At 28.1% G+C, this 15,885-nt stretch overlaps 2 protein-coding genes across 2 annotated transcripts; both read right to left on the reverse strand.

Moving 5' to 3' along the window:
* Positions 1-1,195: 1,195 nt before the first annotated feature.
* On the reverse strand, positions 1,196-4,376 carry LOC105253474 (transmembrane protein 19). The gene is made up of 6 exons (XM_011261542.3): positions 3,806-4,376; positions 2,706-2,816; positions 2,121-2,408; positions 1,887-1,991; positions 1,507-1,722; positions 1,196-1,368 (listed from the first exon to the last, which is right to left on the reverse strand). The coding sequence occupies exons 1-6, from the start codon at positions 3,957-3,959 to the stop codon at positions 1,214-1,216; spliced, it is 1,029 nt and encodes a 342-aa protein (XP_011259844.1). The 5' UTR covers positions 3,960-4,376; the 3' UTR covers positions 1,196-1,213.
* A 234-nt stretch (positions 4,377-4,610) lies between these two features.
* Positions 4,611-15,381, reverse strand: LOC105253475 (KH domain-containing protein akap-1). Its single transcript, XM_011261543.3, has 6 exons — positions 15,187-15,381; positions 7,989-8,768; positions 7,337-7,849; positions 7,016-7,231; positions 6,796-6,929; positions 4,611-6,711 (listed from the first exon to the last, which is right to left on the reverse strand). Exons 2-6 carry the CDS (start codon positions 8,722-8,724, stop codon positions 6,613-6,615), a joined length of 1,698 nt encoding a protein of 565 aa, XP_011259845.2. The 5' UTR covers positions 8,725-8,768; positions 15,187-15,381; the 3' UTR covers positions 4,611-6,612.
* Between the last annotated feature and the right edge of the window lie 504 nt (positions 15,382-15,885).

A 15,885-nucleotide genomic window follows, 5' to 3' on the forward strand; every position in this document is an offset into this window, starting at 1 on the left:
AATGTAAAATTTTCCATGTTTTTATCTTTTATTTTATATAAATATGTACCTAATTATTTCGTATTTATATAAATATTATTAAAATAAGAAATATCATTATCTCATATACATATATATATGAGATAATGATAATATTGAATTTTAATATCATTTTCTAAGAACTGATATATATTATTTATTTGGATTAGATTTTAATAATATATTATATCCCTGAGAAAACTCTCTATTATTGCATTTCAATCGAATAATAATTGAAAGACAAGCTATTAATTTAGCTATTAATCTTTGAGAATATGATTAAAGAATAGGAGACTTAATATTTTAATTAAAGTAATTTCAACTTTATTATTTAAAAATAAATTTTATGATGTACGATGTTAAAAATATATAAGTATACTTACACATGTTCCTTTCTTTCCCTAAAAATGCTTTATTTTACCTCTAAATTACAAAAATGGAATTAATTTTGTTTGATAATAATCATTTATATAATTTCGTTCAAAAAAAGTCTACTAAAGAAAATATGATTCTTTGTATATTGTGAGATATATATTTATACATCTTGCATATTTTATATTTAAATATATAAATATATAAGAATACTGATTTTAGTTTGAGCCGTTTCGCAGTATCAAAATAATATATCATGTTGTCACTCTTATATACATCATATTATAGATATAGAAAACATCGTCGTAAAATAATCCTATAATTTGTTCTAATCTGAGAAATATTTTTAGTTGCAGCATATAATAATGCCACATGAACATTGCATGTAAATTCTATAATAAAAATATGAGCCTTTTGTAAAGTATTTTTTTACAACCCATGTTTCATTAAGTGATATTGTAAAATAACAGAAAATAATATAAGACCATATATATGTATATATATTAATTATTTAATGAATATTTATTAAACAAAAAAAACTCAAATAAAATCTAATTTGCAAATTCAATGTTTACATATTATCATTATTTTTCAAAATGAATTTCAAATTCATATTTATAATAAAAATTGGTAAACTAAATATAATCTTATACATAAACAAGATTGGTTTGATTAATTGTTAAAATAATTTTTTCCCTGAGTATAGCATATAGATATATAAGATATACAAAATCCTAAGTGATTATTTTATATAAATTTTATATAAATTTTATATAAATAAAAAATAATGAATAAAATATTATTTTTAAATAAATATGAAATTTTATGGCCAGAAAATATTAGCTATTCTCGGAAGAACGAGGGCGATACCAATACTAGAAAGAAGATTAACACTGTGATTATCTAGAAGCTGTTTACCACAAATATGTTTTACACCTTTTCCTGGCCGCTCAACTATAAGACCTTTTTCATCTATTCCTAAAAAGTTACTTATTATTTATAGCATGATAATCTATAGTATGAGAATAGTATGGATTAATAACTATATAAGAACTCTAAATTTAAACTAAATTAATTTAAAGTACTAAAAAATACAAGATCTGAAAGCATATTTACCTGAATATTGTAAAGTCGCGCCGAGAACGGAATCTAGAATGGAGCCAAATAAGCCTGCAAATGCTGCGACAACTATGATAGGCCACTGTGGGGCTGCTAGTTGCAATACAGCTGTATCGACAGTATTTAATATCACTATATAATAGAGAAGCCCAATTATTAAACCGCCAATGGTGGAACATAATAGACCTATCCATGATACACCACCATTCGTTCCTTGAATATTAAAATACAAAGATTTTAGATTTATTATATTTCTAACAATCTCTTATTATAAAAGAAATGATAGTATTAATGCCTATGAATTGCATATATAACAATTCTATTTTATCAATGAAATTTATCTATTTATTAGTAGCCTACAAAATTAATATTCTTACCTCTTGGCACTCTTTTTCTTGTGGTAATGAGGAAAGGATCACTTGTGCCGATCACTGTACCCAATTCTGAAGCCCATGTATCACCGTTGCAACACGCAAATGCTCCTAAAAAATAAATTGAAAATCACATTTGAAGATCAATTAAGAATTTAAAAGATTAAAATTTGCTTTTTCAAAATTAAAATATCATAATTGTACTGTCATTTTATCAGAATTGAAATATTGACTTCTTACCCAATATCCCAATGGACAACCATGAGCTTCGGTATTCCTTGTCGAAATCGATGGGCCTTTCTCCGCTTCCGACATCCAAAAGATATAATAAGGCCAATTGCGTAGCCATACCACTGTTACACAGCACTTGTATCCAGTTTCGCTGGCCACCCTCCTTGAAATCAACTTCAAACTTTTTCTTTTGTTTGGACCGAAACTTTGTCACTTTCGATCCAGTGACAAAAAATGTCGCAAGAGCTGATAAGTGAGCAAAGCTTGATAGTGTCAAAATAAAACCCACAAAGAGACCTAAAATGAAACAATTCATATATTCAAAATATTAATCAAATAATTAATCTTTTTAATATCCTATAGCAGCCTATAATTTTATGGAATGTAATTCAATTCAAAAGATGTTTTTTTATCAATAAGTGTTATTTAATATGTAACAACTTTTAACTGACTATGTGTATGTGTGCGTGTGTTTATTTAATCTTTTTCTCTTAACTTATTAGCTATAATATTTGATTCTTTGTATTACGTATATGTGCATGTTTTATTTTATATATTTTCTTAAATTTCAATATTATATACATATTTCTTTACCAAAAATTGCACCACTGGCATTCAGGCTTCTTTTGCGTAAACCCCAAAACATGAACAACAATGGAATGATAACTGCTGCCAACCATCTCCATGGTGAAATAACCGAGTGTTCTAAAGTAAAAATAATTCTTTTAAAATTCTTTTAAGTACTAACAAATATCGTTAACATGTCATAAGTTTAAATGCAATTTTATTTATGAATATAATGCAACCATAACTTAAAACAAAAAATATTTTAGATTGTATAGAGCTAACATTTTTATCAAATACAGAAGTATTGATTGTTTAAAGAAATAATATAATTGAAATATAATTTTAAAATAAAAATTGATTTCAGTATATAATAATTAATAAAATTAAATTCCTATTTATCATGTTTTGATTTCTATGCAAGTTAATATAGTCTTTAGCTTAATAAAAATGTAAATATTTATCCAATTAAAGAAACATTGAACAATTTTACAACATTACACAAATACAAGAAGGAAATATACATAAAAATTCTTTATAAGAAATTGCTTGAATATTTCACAGTATCAGTTGAACAGTTGAGTATTATTCATTCTTGCATAATTAATATACTGTAAAAAATCCAAACGCAGATTTAATGATAGTATTTAAACATATAAAGTGATAATGCGTTTTTATAAGTCACTAGTTTACACACTTTATAAATTAATTTGCCATTTTTTTAACCACATAATAGTTCTGCCATCTCTTGAAAGTTCAAATGCCAGCTGATGAAGATTGTGTCAACCTGCCAGTTGAGATGTACAAACAAAAATTTTATTTTATCGCACAAAGAATGATTATACCAATTATTTCATCAGAATTTCTCCTTACTCCTTACAAAAAAAATTTGTTTATATTGCACTAAATATATTTTATATTTGAATTATATGGCATTGACGTTACGCAATCCACGTTTTATTATTTGTTTATGTTTATATTTACAGTTGTTTTTTAATTATATCAAAAAAATAGTTCGAAAACAAATAGAAACATAATTAATAGAACATAAGTTTAATATACAAAGTTATATATGTGCGTATTCTCTAACCTATAATTCGAGTATCTTTTCATCATTGAATATACAAAACCTTCCGTGAATTTTCTGGTGTCTGGCCACAGTATCGAGTAAACTACGTTTATTATCCAGAAGAGCATCGAGATCGGAATTGCGCAGGCACTCAGGAGCACCGGCATTAATACACGAGAATGCCGGGTCTCTTCGTGATTTCCAAGAGAGCTCATATCATGAAAAGTTTGTAAATCCAATGTAAATTCGGGTCGCGTAAATTGATCACTGAGAAGCTGTTTTCACTGAACGCCAACACAATATACGGAATAACAGGGAAATAACTTCTTTCTGTTTGCGAAACCTTGTCCTCCTTGTGACAGCACCGCGAAAACGCAACGTAATTTTTTAGAATAAACAAGGTGGAATTTTGATGAATAGATATGACGTACTGTATAAAGTCTGTTCTTTCCAACTGCGCTTACTGTATTTCGTGCGATATATGAATATTACATACTCTGTCTCTATTATTAGATTTCATTTAGTTTTTAATGCGGTGACGTGCTCATATATAAACATGAACAAGGAGAACATTGACGTAAGAGGTGATCTTAATGGGAAAAAACAGCTGATTCAAAAATGAGAAGAAATAATCGACTTAGTGATCACGTGACAAGTATGAAAGAAGCAGAGTAAGAGAGACTATAGAAGAACATAAAATTGAATATTCATGAATCCTCGATTATTCATTATTCATGAATTTTTTAAATAAAAACTTAAAGGATTTTGAAACACAAAGAAAATCAACTATATACAAAGTTTACAAGAAATTAATAGAACACAAAAATAGATATATATATAGAAGAAATATTTGTATATTACTAAAGTTTAGCTATTTACTAACATCTTTATTTGTTTTACAATACAAAACAATGCTGTAAATCTTAGTATAATTCTGTAACTTTCTTGGCATAACCCTCTCTTTGCTGCAATTTTTATTACATTTTATTTTATAAAAGATGTAAGAGAATGTTATATAAAAGATATAAGAATTTGAGTAATGAAAATAATACACAGGTTTGATAACTTCTAAAAAGTTATACCGAGATGTATATACAAAGTGAACTTATAATTTACTGAATTAATATAATAATGATTAATGTATATGAAGCATTGTACAAAATTTAAGTCAAAGATTGCAGTCAATTGTCAACATGTTATATATACAAGATATAATTAATTAATAATTATCACGTAATGATGTTTGTTGCGCTATATTGTCGCTGTATTGTCGAGAATTGCTAATGTAAAGAAATATAATAAATTATAACGTTTTAGTCGCAGCGCGCGAAAAAGCATATACAGTGTGAGCGGTATAGTGACTGTAACCTTATATATATATATCTATATATGTGTATACATATATCTTCCTAGAAAAATATTTCTATATTATTTCCAATCAACAGTATTAACATTTTATAATTGCCAAATTACATTTTTAATCGAGCTTACTACACAAGAAATAGATTTTTTCAATTAATCATGTCCTACTGTACCGAAATTTTGCATATAGAAAAAAAGCGTTAGCTAATAATCGCGTAAATATAATCATCAATATTTAAGTAAACAATGAAATACATACAATATATGTTTGGATTAATCCAAAAGTTTAGTCTTGAAACACCGAAAAAATGTCTCAAAAATCATTTTAAGAGAATAATTGGTATAAGCATAAAATAACAATTATTTTATAATACGATAATAAAGTTACGCAAAATATACGTTATTAAAAAATAACGTTTAAAGATAAATTAGATTAACTATGTTTACATAATTTGAAGAACACGCGGGAATAATAAATGAAATATCACATTTAACAATAGTTTTTACGACAATGAGATAGTTTGATACAATATAAAATTAGCGCAAAATTAAATTAGTGATATATCTTAATGAATTATCGAATCGCCTCTCCCCAATTAGAAATCGATATAAGTCACGTAAAATCGAATTTCCAGATTCGTCTGAGTTATCTAATACAATTTTCAACTTAGACGTATAATGCTAGTAAAATCCAGTCATTATTTATTTTATGTTATGTGATTAACATTATAGCAAAATTCTCTTTAGGGTTTTCTCTTTCTCTTGCTAAGTAAATATTCTACATAGACAATTGAAAATATATTTTACATTATGTACAAAAGCATAATAAAGATTTAGAAGAGGAAAACACGATGTTTTTGTATTTATCTTTATAACAGTCTTGAGACATTTATAATAGAGGCAACAAAAGCAATTTCCCGAGTGCTTATTTGAAGCTATTTTTTGAAAAATTTATCTTGTAAATAACTATAAATGTGAAAAGTTTTTTAAATAAAAAAGAGAAAATATCAGAGAAATGCAATTTTGAAAAAGTTATCATAAAAAAAGAATTCTTATATTATCGGATTAAATCAAATCCTTTGTACTTGTCAGAACTCGTTTGAATCCACGAGTCTATGCTTACAGAACGCGCATCTTCCTTTCTGAGCAATACTTAAAGAAGTATTATAAATGCTGCTTAAACGCGATTAAGATTTCTGTATACCTTCTGTGTACAGTTAAATATAATTATTTTCTCACACTATATTAGGATATTTTATATATCGTATTTTACTTGTTATATTTCTATATGTATACCAACCTATTAGAGGAAGAATGTATGTCAAAGTATTCACAGCGACTTTAGCGCAGTAAATATTAGACAAAGTCAAAGGACAAATTAAATTCAACACTGTTAATGAATTACCGATGGCGATTACACTAGATTCTAGTCAATACTGGCTAAGAATTGTGAATTACGCATTATGATTCGGTAAGAAAGTTGAAAATGATAGAGTTCTTTAACTCTTATGTACAGATAGATTCAAGTGTTTCCAATTTTGTATGTTCCCCTGCTACACGTTCCGCATGGCCTTTCGATATCAAGTCGTCAGCGAGGGAAATTAGCTTGAAAAATTTAAATAATTTGAGTTCATACATCAAAAACACAAGGGATTTATATCATGTAATATTTGAATGATAAATACTTACTCCATAATTTTGGACATTAAAATAAATATTAGCATAAATATTTTCTTTAATACGGTATTCAATGACAGCTTGACCAATCCCATTATTTTTACAGAGATGATATGCCAAGTCATAAGCTTCTGGTGACCACTCACCTAAATAATAAGAAATAATTAAATATCTGAGAAGAAATAATTTACAGTTTAAGGAAGAAGTAACGTCGTAGCATCAATATAGTTACCGTTTTTTGGCTGGATATAGGCTATAAAGATTTCGATTGCTTGGAAAGGCAAACTCAGATAATCCACAATCAACGGCTTAAATTGCGAGTTCTTAATCGTCCAGTAGCCACCATAATCGACTAGTCGCACTATATTCTTCTCTCCCGATGGGTCTAATTTTTCAATACATCCTCTGACCCATTTTTTATTCCAATTTACAGCCACGTAAGTACCTTCTGCAAAACAATGCATTTCGTGATTCAAATATTCTGTATGATTTTGCTTATACAAACATAAAATATTATAAGTTATTATAAATATTTTAAGTTATTATTACTTACTATTGAGTACATCCAATGGTAATTCTACGTTATTATACCAACACGTCATACTATCTTCTAAGCTTTCTAAAAGGTGGAACGATGGATGAGTCGAAAGCTGAACGAAGAGCCAATTCGGCTTAACCATGTGAGAGACGTAGACGTCATTACTAACACAATCAATCAGGGACAAGGAACGTATCATGGAGATGTTATATGGAACCTCTTCGTTTACTTGAGGTATCGTCGAGATCTCCTCTAATGATACTTCCGGGAACCTTTTCTCTGGGAACTTTTGCCTTATCATTTTAAGCGCGACATTAATTCTCTCAACACTTCCTCGTATCGAGCAAATCTTATGATCGCCATCACAGGGGTGATCATTTACATATATGCTGATGTCTGCTTTTGTACGGATATTCTGTAAAAAGCTACCATGACGGCCGATCAATCTACCGACCAGATGTTGTGGTATAGCAAATTCATAAACGGATGGTACAATATTATCTTTCCTGCATCCATTGATACTCCCACCTAAACAAAAAAATTATGTCTATATTATGAATTTTGTTTTCACCTTATTTTTTATTTACATATATTATAGAGATAGAATCGACCTTTAGAATTTTTTTAGAAATTAATAAATTAAAAAGTTTCATCAATAATAATTCACCTTTCCCACTGTCCGTAGTACTTCCTTCGCTCCTGGCTTCATCTGTAACGCTGTCTTCCAGGACTCCGGAAACCGGACTGTGATTGGCCGAGTCTCTTTCATCAGTCTCTTGTCCCTGAGTCTCGATGGTATGTACTTCAGCTTGCTGTCTATCCTCTTCATAGTGATATTCATCCGCGATATACTTTTGCGATTCCATCTTGCAATGCAGACTCTGCTCCTTTTCAACAACTTGAAATATCTCCGCTGTGTTGTTGACCGTAACGTCGGACTCGCTAGGTACATTCTGACTCCTGGCGATTATATCAAAGTAGCTAGCATTTGGATTGCCGCTCAACTGTACATCCAGTTTGGACATAGTGTCAGTCTCCGTGCATCTCAACTGGCTACTGCTACAAAAAGATGATTGCGACGTTGATTTTTTAATTGGGATGTCTACGTTCTCGCTGACTTTTCTTTCGATGCGAAACGGCTTTTCTCGTGGACTGTAACAGCAGTCGATCGAGGGTTGGCCAATCTCTTTCTGAATGCTAGAGTGGTTACAACTTGTGTCAATCTCTTTCGTATCGCTCAGAATTGCTTCTTCTTCGTGATTCGATTTCACGATTCCCCCTGTATCATTCCATTGAAGTTCAGCTCTGTCTATCCGACGACGTTTGTACCAAAAGAAAGCGATAGCAAAAGCCATCGCCGGTATTGTCCATTTCGCTAACTGTACATGAATCGGAGAATTCATAGTGCGAGTCCACGGTAGCTGCCGTTACTGGAAATTCGCTGATACTGAAATCGAGGTAGATATGCACAGCTCTTTCAAGCCCTATTATTTTAACTAACATTTGAGTGATACCTATTGCAATAATAATGATGATCACAACAAAATCATTTTTATGAAATTAATAAGAGGGTACGATATGTTTCATTCAATTTATTATATTATTTAATTTCTTAGAATATCCTTGAACGCCACAATATAATATTCTTTATAGGCGTTTAATTTTGTTTGTTTTGAACGAGGCACTTGTTCACTTGGAAACAACGCGTATAAAACGAGACAATGTGCCGACGTAAAATTCCATAGACTTTCGTTCACGCATAGCAATCAGTTTTCTCCATTCAGACGTAAAGATAACAATATTTAAAAATTGTAAAACGCAATTTAAAATTTAAAATTCAGTCGAGAACAGCATATGGATTTTCAAAATATTTCATATAATTATGTAGTAATTTATATCGATAAATTAAGAAAGTTATGATATATTAATATATACATATATACAAATTACTGTTCAAATAAAAATCTATAAACAAAACAAAGTTATATAATCAAAGTTTTAATTATATAAATATAATAATAAATCATTTTCTCAAATAAAATTAGAAATTCAATTCGCGCCAAGTCTGTGAATCTGTTCATGATAGAACATCGTCATAATACAAATCGATGTACAATGAAAATCCTTAGATTTTTTAAATGTTTTAAAATGGAAAATATCTAGAGAAACCAGACATTTATATATATATATATATATATATATATATATATTTTATTCAAAGAATAATCAATAATAATCCAATGATTATGACACAATCAATCATAAATATGATGAAAATAATAATGAAATAATAATTGATTCAATTATTCAATAATAACTATGAATAAATTATAAGATAAAAAAATTAAAATTATAAAACATAATAATAGCTAATGTACAAAACGTAAACGAATTGTGTTTCATAAATAGCACATTACATATACACACATATACACATATGCCACTCATGCAAAGCAAACAATGACACTTAAGTTAGTAAAATATATAAATATATTTATAGCGATTAAGACTTAAATTAAATTTGCATTGTAAAGTACGTATAATAATAAATTATTCTCTGTCTATTCTTTAAACTTATAGCTCTCTATTCTTTAAACTTCTAAGAATATTGAAAAAATCTAAAGTATTTAGAAATCGATTATTTCAAAAATATGCTACTTTTTTTGTAATTTTTACTTATATTTTAAAATATATCATTATCGTTTAATTTTTAAAATATATAATTAAAGCGCAAAGTCAACTACGCTGGCAATCATTATGCATTTCATTAGGAATATATTGCAGCAATATAATTTTATAAATATAATTTATAAATATATATATAATTTTAGGAAATACATGTTTTAGAGAAATATGTATTAAAATGATATACTAGTAATATGAGAAAAAAAGTAATATGCACTTTTTAATTTTGCGGCAATATTGACAATAAAATAATAATATAAATACGAACAATGCAAAAGCATTATTAACAATACAAAAACAATACAATAGCAATGCTAGGAATAAAATGTATTGCCAAAAATGACAATCACTATACACTTTCTGAGTAATGGTTGACCTCTCGCATTAAACTAATGAAGCAAAACATCTTATGTCATCACTATGATCGAATGTATAACATTAAAATATTATACATTCCATACGTAATATTATATAGTAGCATATTATTAAAAATACTTATCAAAGCAATAAATTCTCATCGCGAGTTATTTACTTATCAGTTATTTACTTATATCAGCATATAATATTATTTGATGCAATGTCTCTAGCTGGTCACGATCTTTGTATTTTTTGAAATATTCTATCATAATCGTGGAAATTTATCCAAACGAAATTACGATATAATATTTGAAAGTGAATTCGAAAGGATATGTGTCGAAATTAATCAAAATATAAATTACGCGAACGCGTTATTGATGTCAGTACAGCTGGAGCTGTACTACAACGTGGTGGATTTTCAACACGTGCTTAATATCGAGGACCAGTTCGACTGGTCCATTCACCGGTTACGCAGGTGCGGTCACGGCATTCACACCCTGATCAAGATCTTCGATAATGTATAAGGCGATACAAAAGTAATACGATTTGGAGAGTAAAATTTCTAATAAGGAATGATTTGTATTATAATATAACAAAGATAACAAGAAATAATATAACAAGAAATAATAATTTCAATAAAGAATAAAATATGTATAGTCCCTTTTATCTTTCGCGATATGAATAGAATGCCTTAGGGTATTAAAAAATGTATAAAAAATATACCCTCCCTCAGGATATTAAAAAAAATCCGTTTCTAGTAAATTAGATCTGGCAGATTATATATTTATTGATAACTTTACCATTGTAGCAATAGCGACATGCATACTCGACGAATTAATTGAAGCAATTTTCTAGATTGTCAAACTATCACATTTAAACAAATGCGATAATATGTATTTATTGGAAACATATATTTATATATGTAGAGCAAAATAGTCTAATTTTTTAAATATTTGGCCAAATTTTATTATATACATATATACGTATATATGTGATACACATACAATAAACTAATTGTGTATTGATGAGAAAATATTATACAAATATAAATCTGCAAATTCGGAAATGCTCTGTATATATAACTGATTTGAGTGTGAGTTTAGTATCATCGCGATAAATAAATATATATATCTAAAACTGGATGATTGAATTTGCTTTGATAATAAACCATCAATCATTTTTTTCATCAAAAGTTTCATCAAGTGTGATAACGCAAATAATATACAAATTCAAAATTCATCTAACTGTCAATGAAGTTCAATTGCAATATAAAAAACTGCGATAAAAACAACTCGAAAAATAATAAAGTTTCGAAATTTAAATTTTACATGCAATTTTACATGCAATTTTACATGCTAAAAGATTTAATCAACAATTTTTAAAATTGAATAGGCAGCAAAAAATACATATCACATGTATTTTTTGCTGCCTATTAAAAATGACATGTTTGAACATGCTTAGTATATTTAGAAAACATTCTTGATTATCTTTGAGATTAAGAATTGGTTATAAGAAAGAAGATCAGTAAAAAAGCGATATCATAATAATCATCACAGTGCAGAGAAAATACATTAGAGAAAAGAAAGTTAAATTATCGATAAAAATCGATCAATCCGATAACTTTTTAGATCGAATTGCGCGATTATATTGCTTATAGGAGAAATTGCATTATGTTGTATTAAAAAGAATTTCTAAATAGAAAATAATTAACATTGCAAAAACAAAAAAAATCCTTTAATTTAAATTATTCAAAAAATATGTTTACTTTTATCTATAGTAATTTTCCATCAATTATATATATGTACGTTTCTCCCCATTTTTTTATCGTTTTCCCCATTAATTAAATATTATTTTTTTAACTACTCTTAAGCTTAACTTTTTCTTAGTTACTCTTTTAAGCATTAATTATCTATCTCAATTTTGAACAAAAATATTCGGCATTAACAACCCTTGCTTAACAAAAACTTATTTTATAAGTCAAACAACGTATATTGGTTCAACGTGCTCTCGGAATGTTGAACTTGCATTGCGCGTGGTTAATGAAATAACCGGTGCGAATAAAGCGTAGAAAAAGCATCAGAACAGAAAGAAAGACGGATATCGTGGTAACTTGATAAGCTAAGCAAATCTCTCTCTTTGTTGTGTGTGTGTGTGTGTGTGTGTGTAATCTTCAATCCCAAGTCCTCAAGAAGCCGAATGAAGGCCCTCAGAAGGACTACATTTTGTGAATTATAATAAGAAAAATGTATGAACACACATGCAATATCTTACACATTATAATTCGAAACAAATTAATTCTATAAATAGATTATTTCAAAATAGTTAATTAAAGAATTCTTATCCGAAATCAATATCAATCTTCTTTTTTTCTTTAGGAGAAGCTATTGATATAATTATAAAGCTCAGCTGTTGCATGATCTACCTTGATTATACAGTCAGTACCCGTATATAATAAGTCTCCGTACGATAAATTAGTCAGCCTTGATATTGTATAAATTAAAAATTTTGATATTGTAAAAACTAAATACAACAAAATGCAAAATAAAAATGTGCATATATTTATCTTTGAATCATTTTTTCAATAAATTGCATAAAAGTGAACAGAATATATCTCCGTGAGATCTCGCATTATGTGTTAAATATAAACTAAACCGCAACAAAACCATATATATAAGTGTCTCTGTACAATTTGAATGAAAATACAAAATACGATGTAAACAAACATGGATCACATACAAAGATAAGATTTTATATTTGTTTCGTATTGTGTGGTAAGGGGAGCCAAAACAAACGAAAAGTTTGAAAGAATTTTGAAAAATAGAATTATTAAATCTTCAATTTCTGAGTTGATTATAAGACTAATAAAAGAAAAACAATTATTAAGAAAAAAACAAAACAATGATAAAAACAAAAAATATAAATCTCATTCATGTAATATATTATAAAAATACTGTAATATATCGTGGATAAATTTAGTAAATGCAGTTATATTTAAAAAAATCATAAATATATTTCACAAAAGATCTTTTTACATAAATTAAAATCGTGTTATATACTTTTAAGGACATTTAAAAATGCTTCATTAACAAATGCTTCAAAATTCGTAAATGTAATTAAAACTAATTATAACATTAAAATTGCACAATAAGATGATTTATAATGCACTAAAAAAATAAAATATAATAATTCTAACAAGCAAAAATCTTTTTTACTAATCAGAAAAATAAAAGGTACATATAAACCTGGTGAGAACAAAATTTTTAGATAAAAACATAGAATTTTGAAAAACTTAACCCTCATATTATTAATGTAGATAATAATAAGTGCAGATGCAACAATTTGAAAACAAATGAAAGACATATAAAAGTTTGAAAAATTGGATATGCATAGATCATATAAAATTTTTGTGTAACTATAAAGCAAATGCAAGTATATACTTGTGTAAAATTGCACGAGAGTATAAGACCTTTGAATATTTTTATTATTGATTATATTATATTCTATCAAAAAAAAACTGTTTACATAAACAGGTTAAAAGATAAATTATTACAGCACAAGAAAATTAAGTTTATCTTCTAACAAGAGATGATGATTTTAAAACCAATAACATACAAGCTATATATACTGTATAATAATATAATATTATAATTATCAGATATAAATCCAATCGATATTTATAAAAATATAAAAAAATATAAAAAAACGAAATAAGAAAAGTATTTCTGAAGATATAATTTATGAAGATATTCGAAATAAGATAGAAATAAAATTAATACTATTAAAAGCAACAATATTGTTTTGCTATAATAGATTTATTTATTATTTAAAAAAAAACAAATATTGTATTAATGGTAATATTGTATAATTTATTAATATTAACATAAAAAGAAAAAAATATTTTGCAATTTTAAATAAATAATTTTCTATAAATATGTATATTTTTGTTATATTCTTCTCAACTAAAGATTGAATCAATTATAAAATACTAAATAAATCAATTATAAAATACTAAAAATACAAATGTAGGTTAAAATATGTATGTTTGCAGATTTTTTAAATTAAATATATATAAAGTAATATCTAATTCTTAATGTAATTTAGATTTTTATAAAAACATTTTTGTTACATACATTAATTTATACATAAAGACAAAATATTGCTATTTATACATAGATGCTCAATATGCAGTGTCTATTCGTACTCTCTATATATAGAACAACCAGGATCTAGACTGTTACCCACATACTGTGTACTATTTAAACACACAAGAGACAACTTGATATTTCTGTTGTAGAAAAAAATATTAATAAAATTATACAAAAAAAAAACAAAGAATCAGTAAGTTTACACATAGATACAATATGAATAAAAAGAATCTTAACTCACTTCAAGACAAAATAAGATACGAAAATAAGATATGATGAAAAAAAAACAATCACAAAATATATCACCAATATACAACAATCCAATAATTGTGAGAATCAACCGGGAAGGAGATGTAATTGGAGACTAAGCAGGCAAATAGACCTCGATGTGAATCTCGCATAAGGTGTATGGAAGAAGTACATTCTCGAACACTATATTCTATAGAATCCGACTAGAAAATGGAAAAAAATCCAATAAACATATAGATGAAAAGTCGATTTTAATATTTATACCGATTTCTGAGGAGATTGCAATTGGGAGATCCCTCGGTATTCGTATTTTCATTCCCATACTCGATCGGGCATCTTGATCCGACATAAGCAACGAGGGAGGATAACAGGATGCGGCCGCCACAAGTCGAGAGCACGAGGGATATGTCGCCGGGGATATTTACTTACCGGTGTTGTTAAACGCTCGCGAGGCCACGATTGATTTGCGATGGGTAGCGCGCTTTGTCCGGATGCCACCTCAAGAGTTTTCGACGCGCCCAACGGCCGACTAGCCCCGAATTTTCTACGAGCACACGCCACGTGCTAATAGTGTATTTTGCAAGCAACGGAATGCGAATATGGCCACTTCGACAAGTCGGCGAAGTCTTCCGATCGACTCCGATCTTTGCCATTCGTGCGCGCGTGTCGCGTCAATCCTATTTGACACTTTCCCACGTGACGACCAATCGCCGTTCCGGTTTGTTTCGTTGTTTCCAGAAAAGCACTGATCCGATTGGCTGGTGTGTCGAGATACACCTAGTTATTCCCTAGCACTAGGGACGCCTATTGGCGAAAAGTAAAGGAAAAGAGTTGAACGAATATCACTAGGCGAAACTAGACGACAGAAGTCGAGAGAGAAATATATAGCAAATAATCACGAGCTTGAAATAATAGTAGTTTTATTGTATTGCTTTATGCAGCAAAGGAATATACGCTTTATTATAAATTACAGGTATGGTCACAATCTTTTGTTACGTGAGACTAAAAGGAGATAGTAATATTTCAATGTTCGCAATTAAGAGAAACAAACATATATGTAAAATAATGCATCGTATAATCTGTTGGATTATCTCAGTAATCATCATATTTGTCAAACTCGTGTCGCAT

The sequence above is a fragment of the Camponotus floridanus genome, unplaced genomic scaffold, assembly GCF_003227725.1.
Source record: "Camponotus floridanus strain SB8 unplaced genomic scaffold, Cflo_v7.5 scaffold49, whole genome shotgun sequence".
Classification (NCBI taxonomy): Eukaryota; Metazoa; Arthropoda; class Insecta; order Hymenoptera; family Formicidae; genus Camponotus; species Camponotus floridanus.

What these genes read in the sequence shown, in the direction of transcription:
- LOC105253474 (XM_011261542.3), bottom strand. Translation starts at nt 3,959, where the DNA reads ATGAGCTCTCTTGGAAATCACGAAGAGACCCGGCATTCTCGTGTATTA. An exon ending in TGCCAGTGGTGCAATTTTTG is followed by an intron (nt 2,409 to 2,705) that starts GTAAAGAAATAT and finishes GTTTCATTTTAG; the next exon opens with GTCTCTTTGTGGGTTTTATT. An exon ending in GTTGTCCATTGGGATATTGG is followed by an intron (nt 1,992 to 2,120) that starts GTAAGAAGTCAA and finishes TTTATTTTTTAG; the next exon opens with GAGCATTTGCGTGTTGCAAC.
- LOC105253475 (XM_011261543.3), bottom strand. Translation starts at nt 8,724, where the DNA reads ATGAATTCTCCGATTCATGTACAGTTAGCGAAATGGACAATACCGGCG. An exon ending in ACCATTGGATGTACTCAATA is followed by an intron (nt 7,232 to 7,336) that starts GTAAGTAATAAT and finishes ATTGTTTTGCAG; the next exon opens with AAGGTACTTACGTGGCTGTA. An exon ending in CTATATCCAGCCAAAAAACG is followed by an intron (nt 6,930 to 7,015) that starts GTAACTATATTG and finishes CTTATTATTTAG; the next exon opens with GTGAGTGGTCACCAGAAGCT.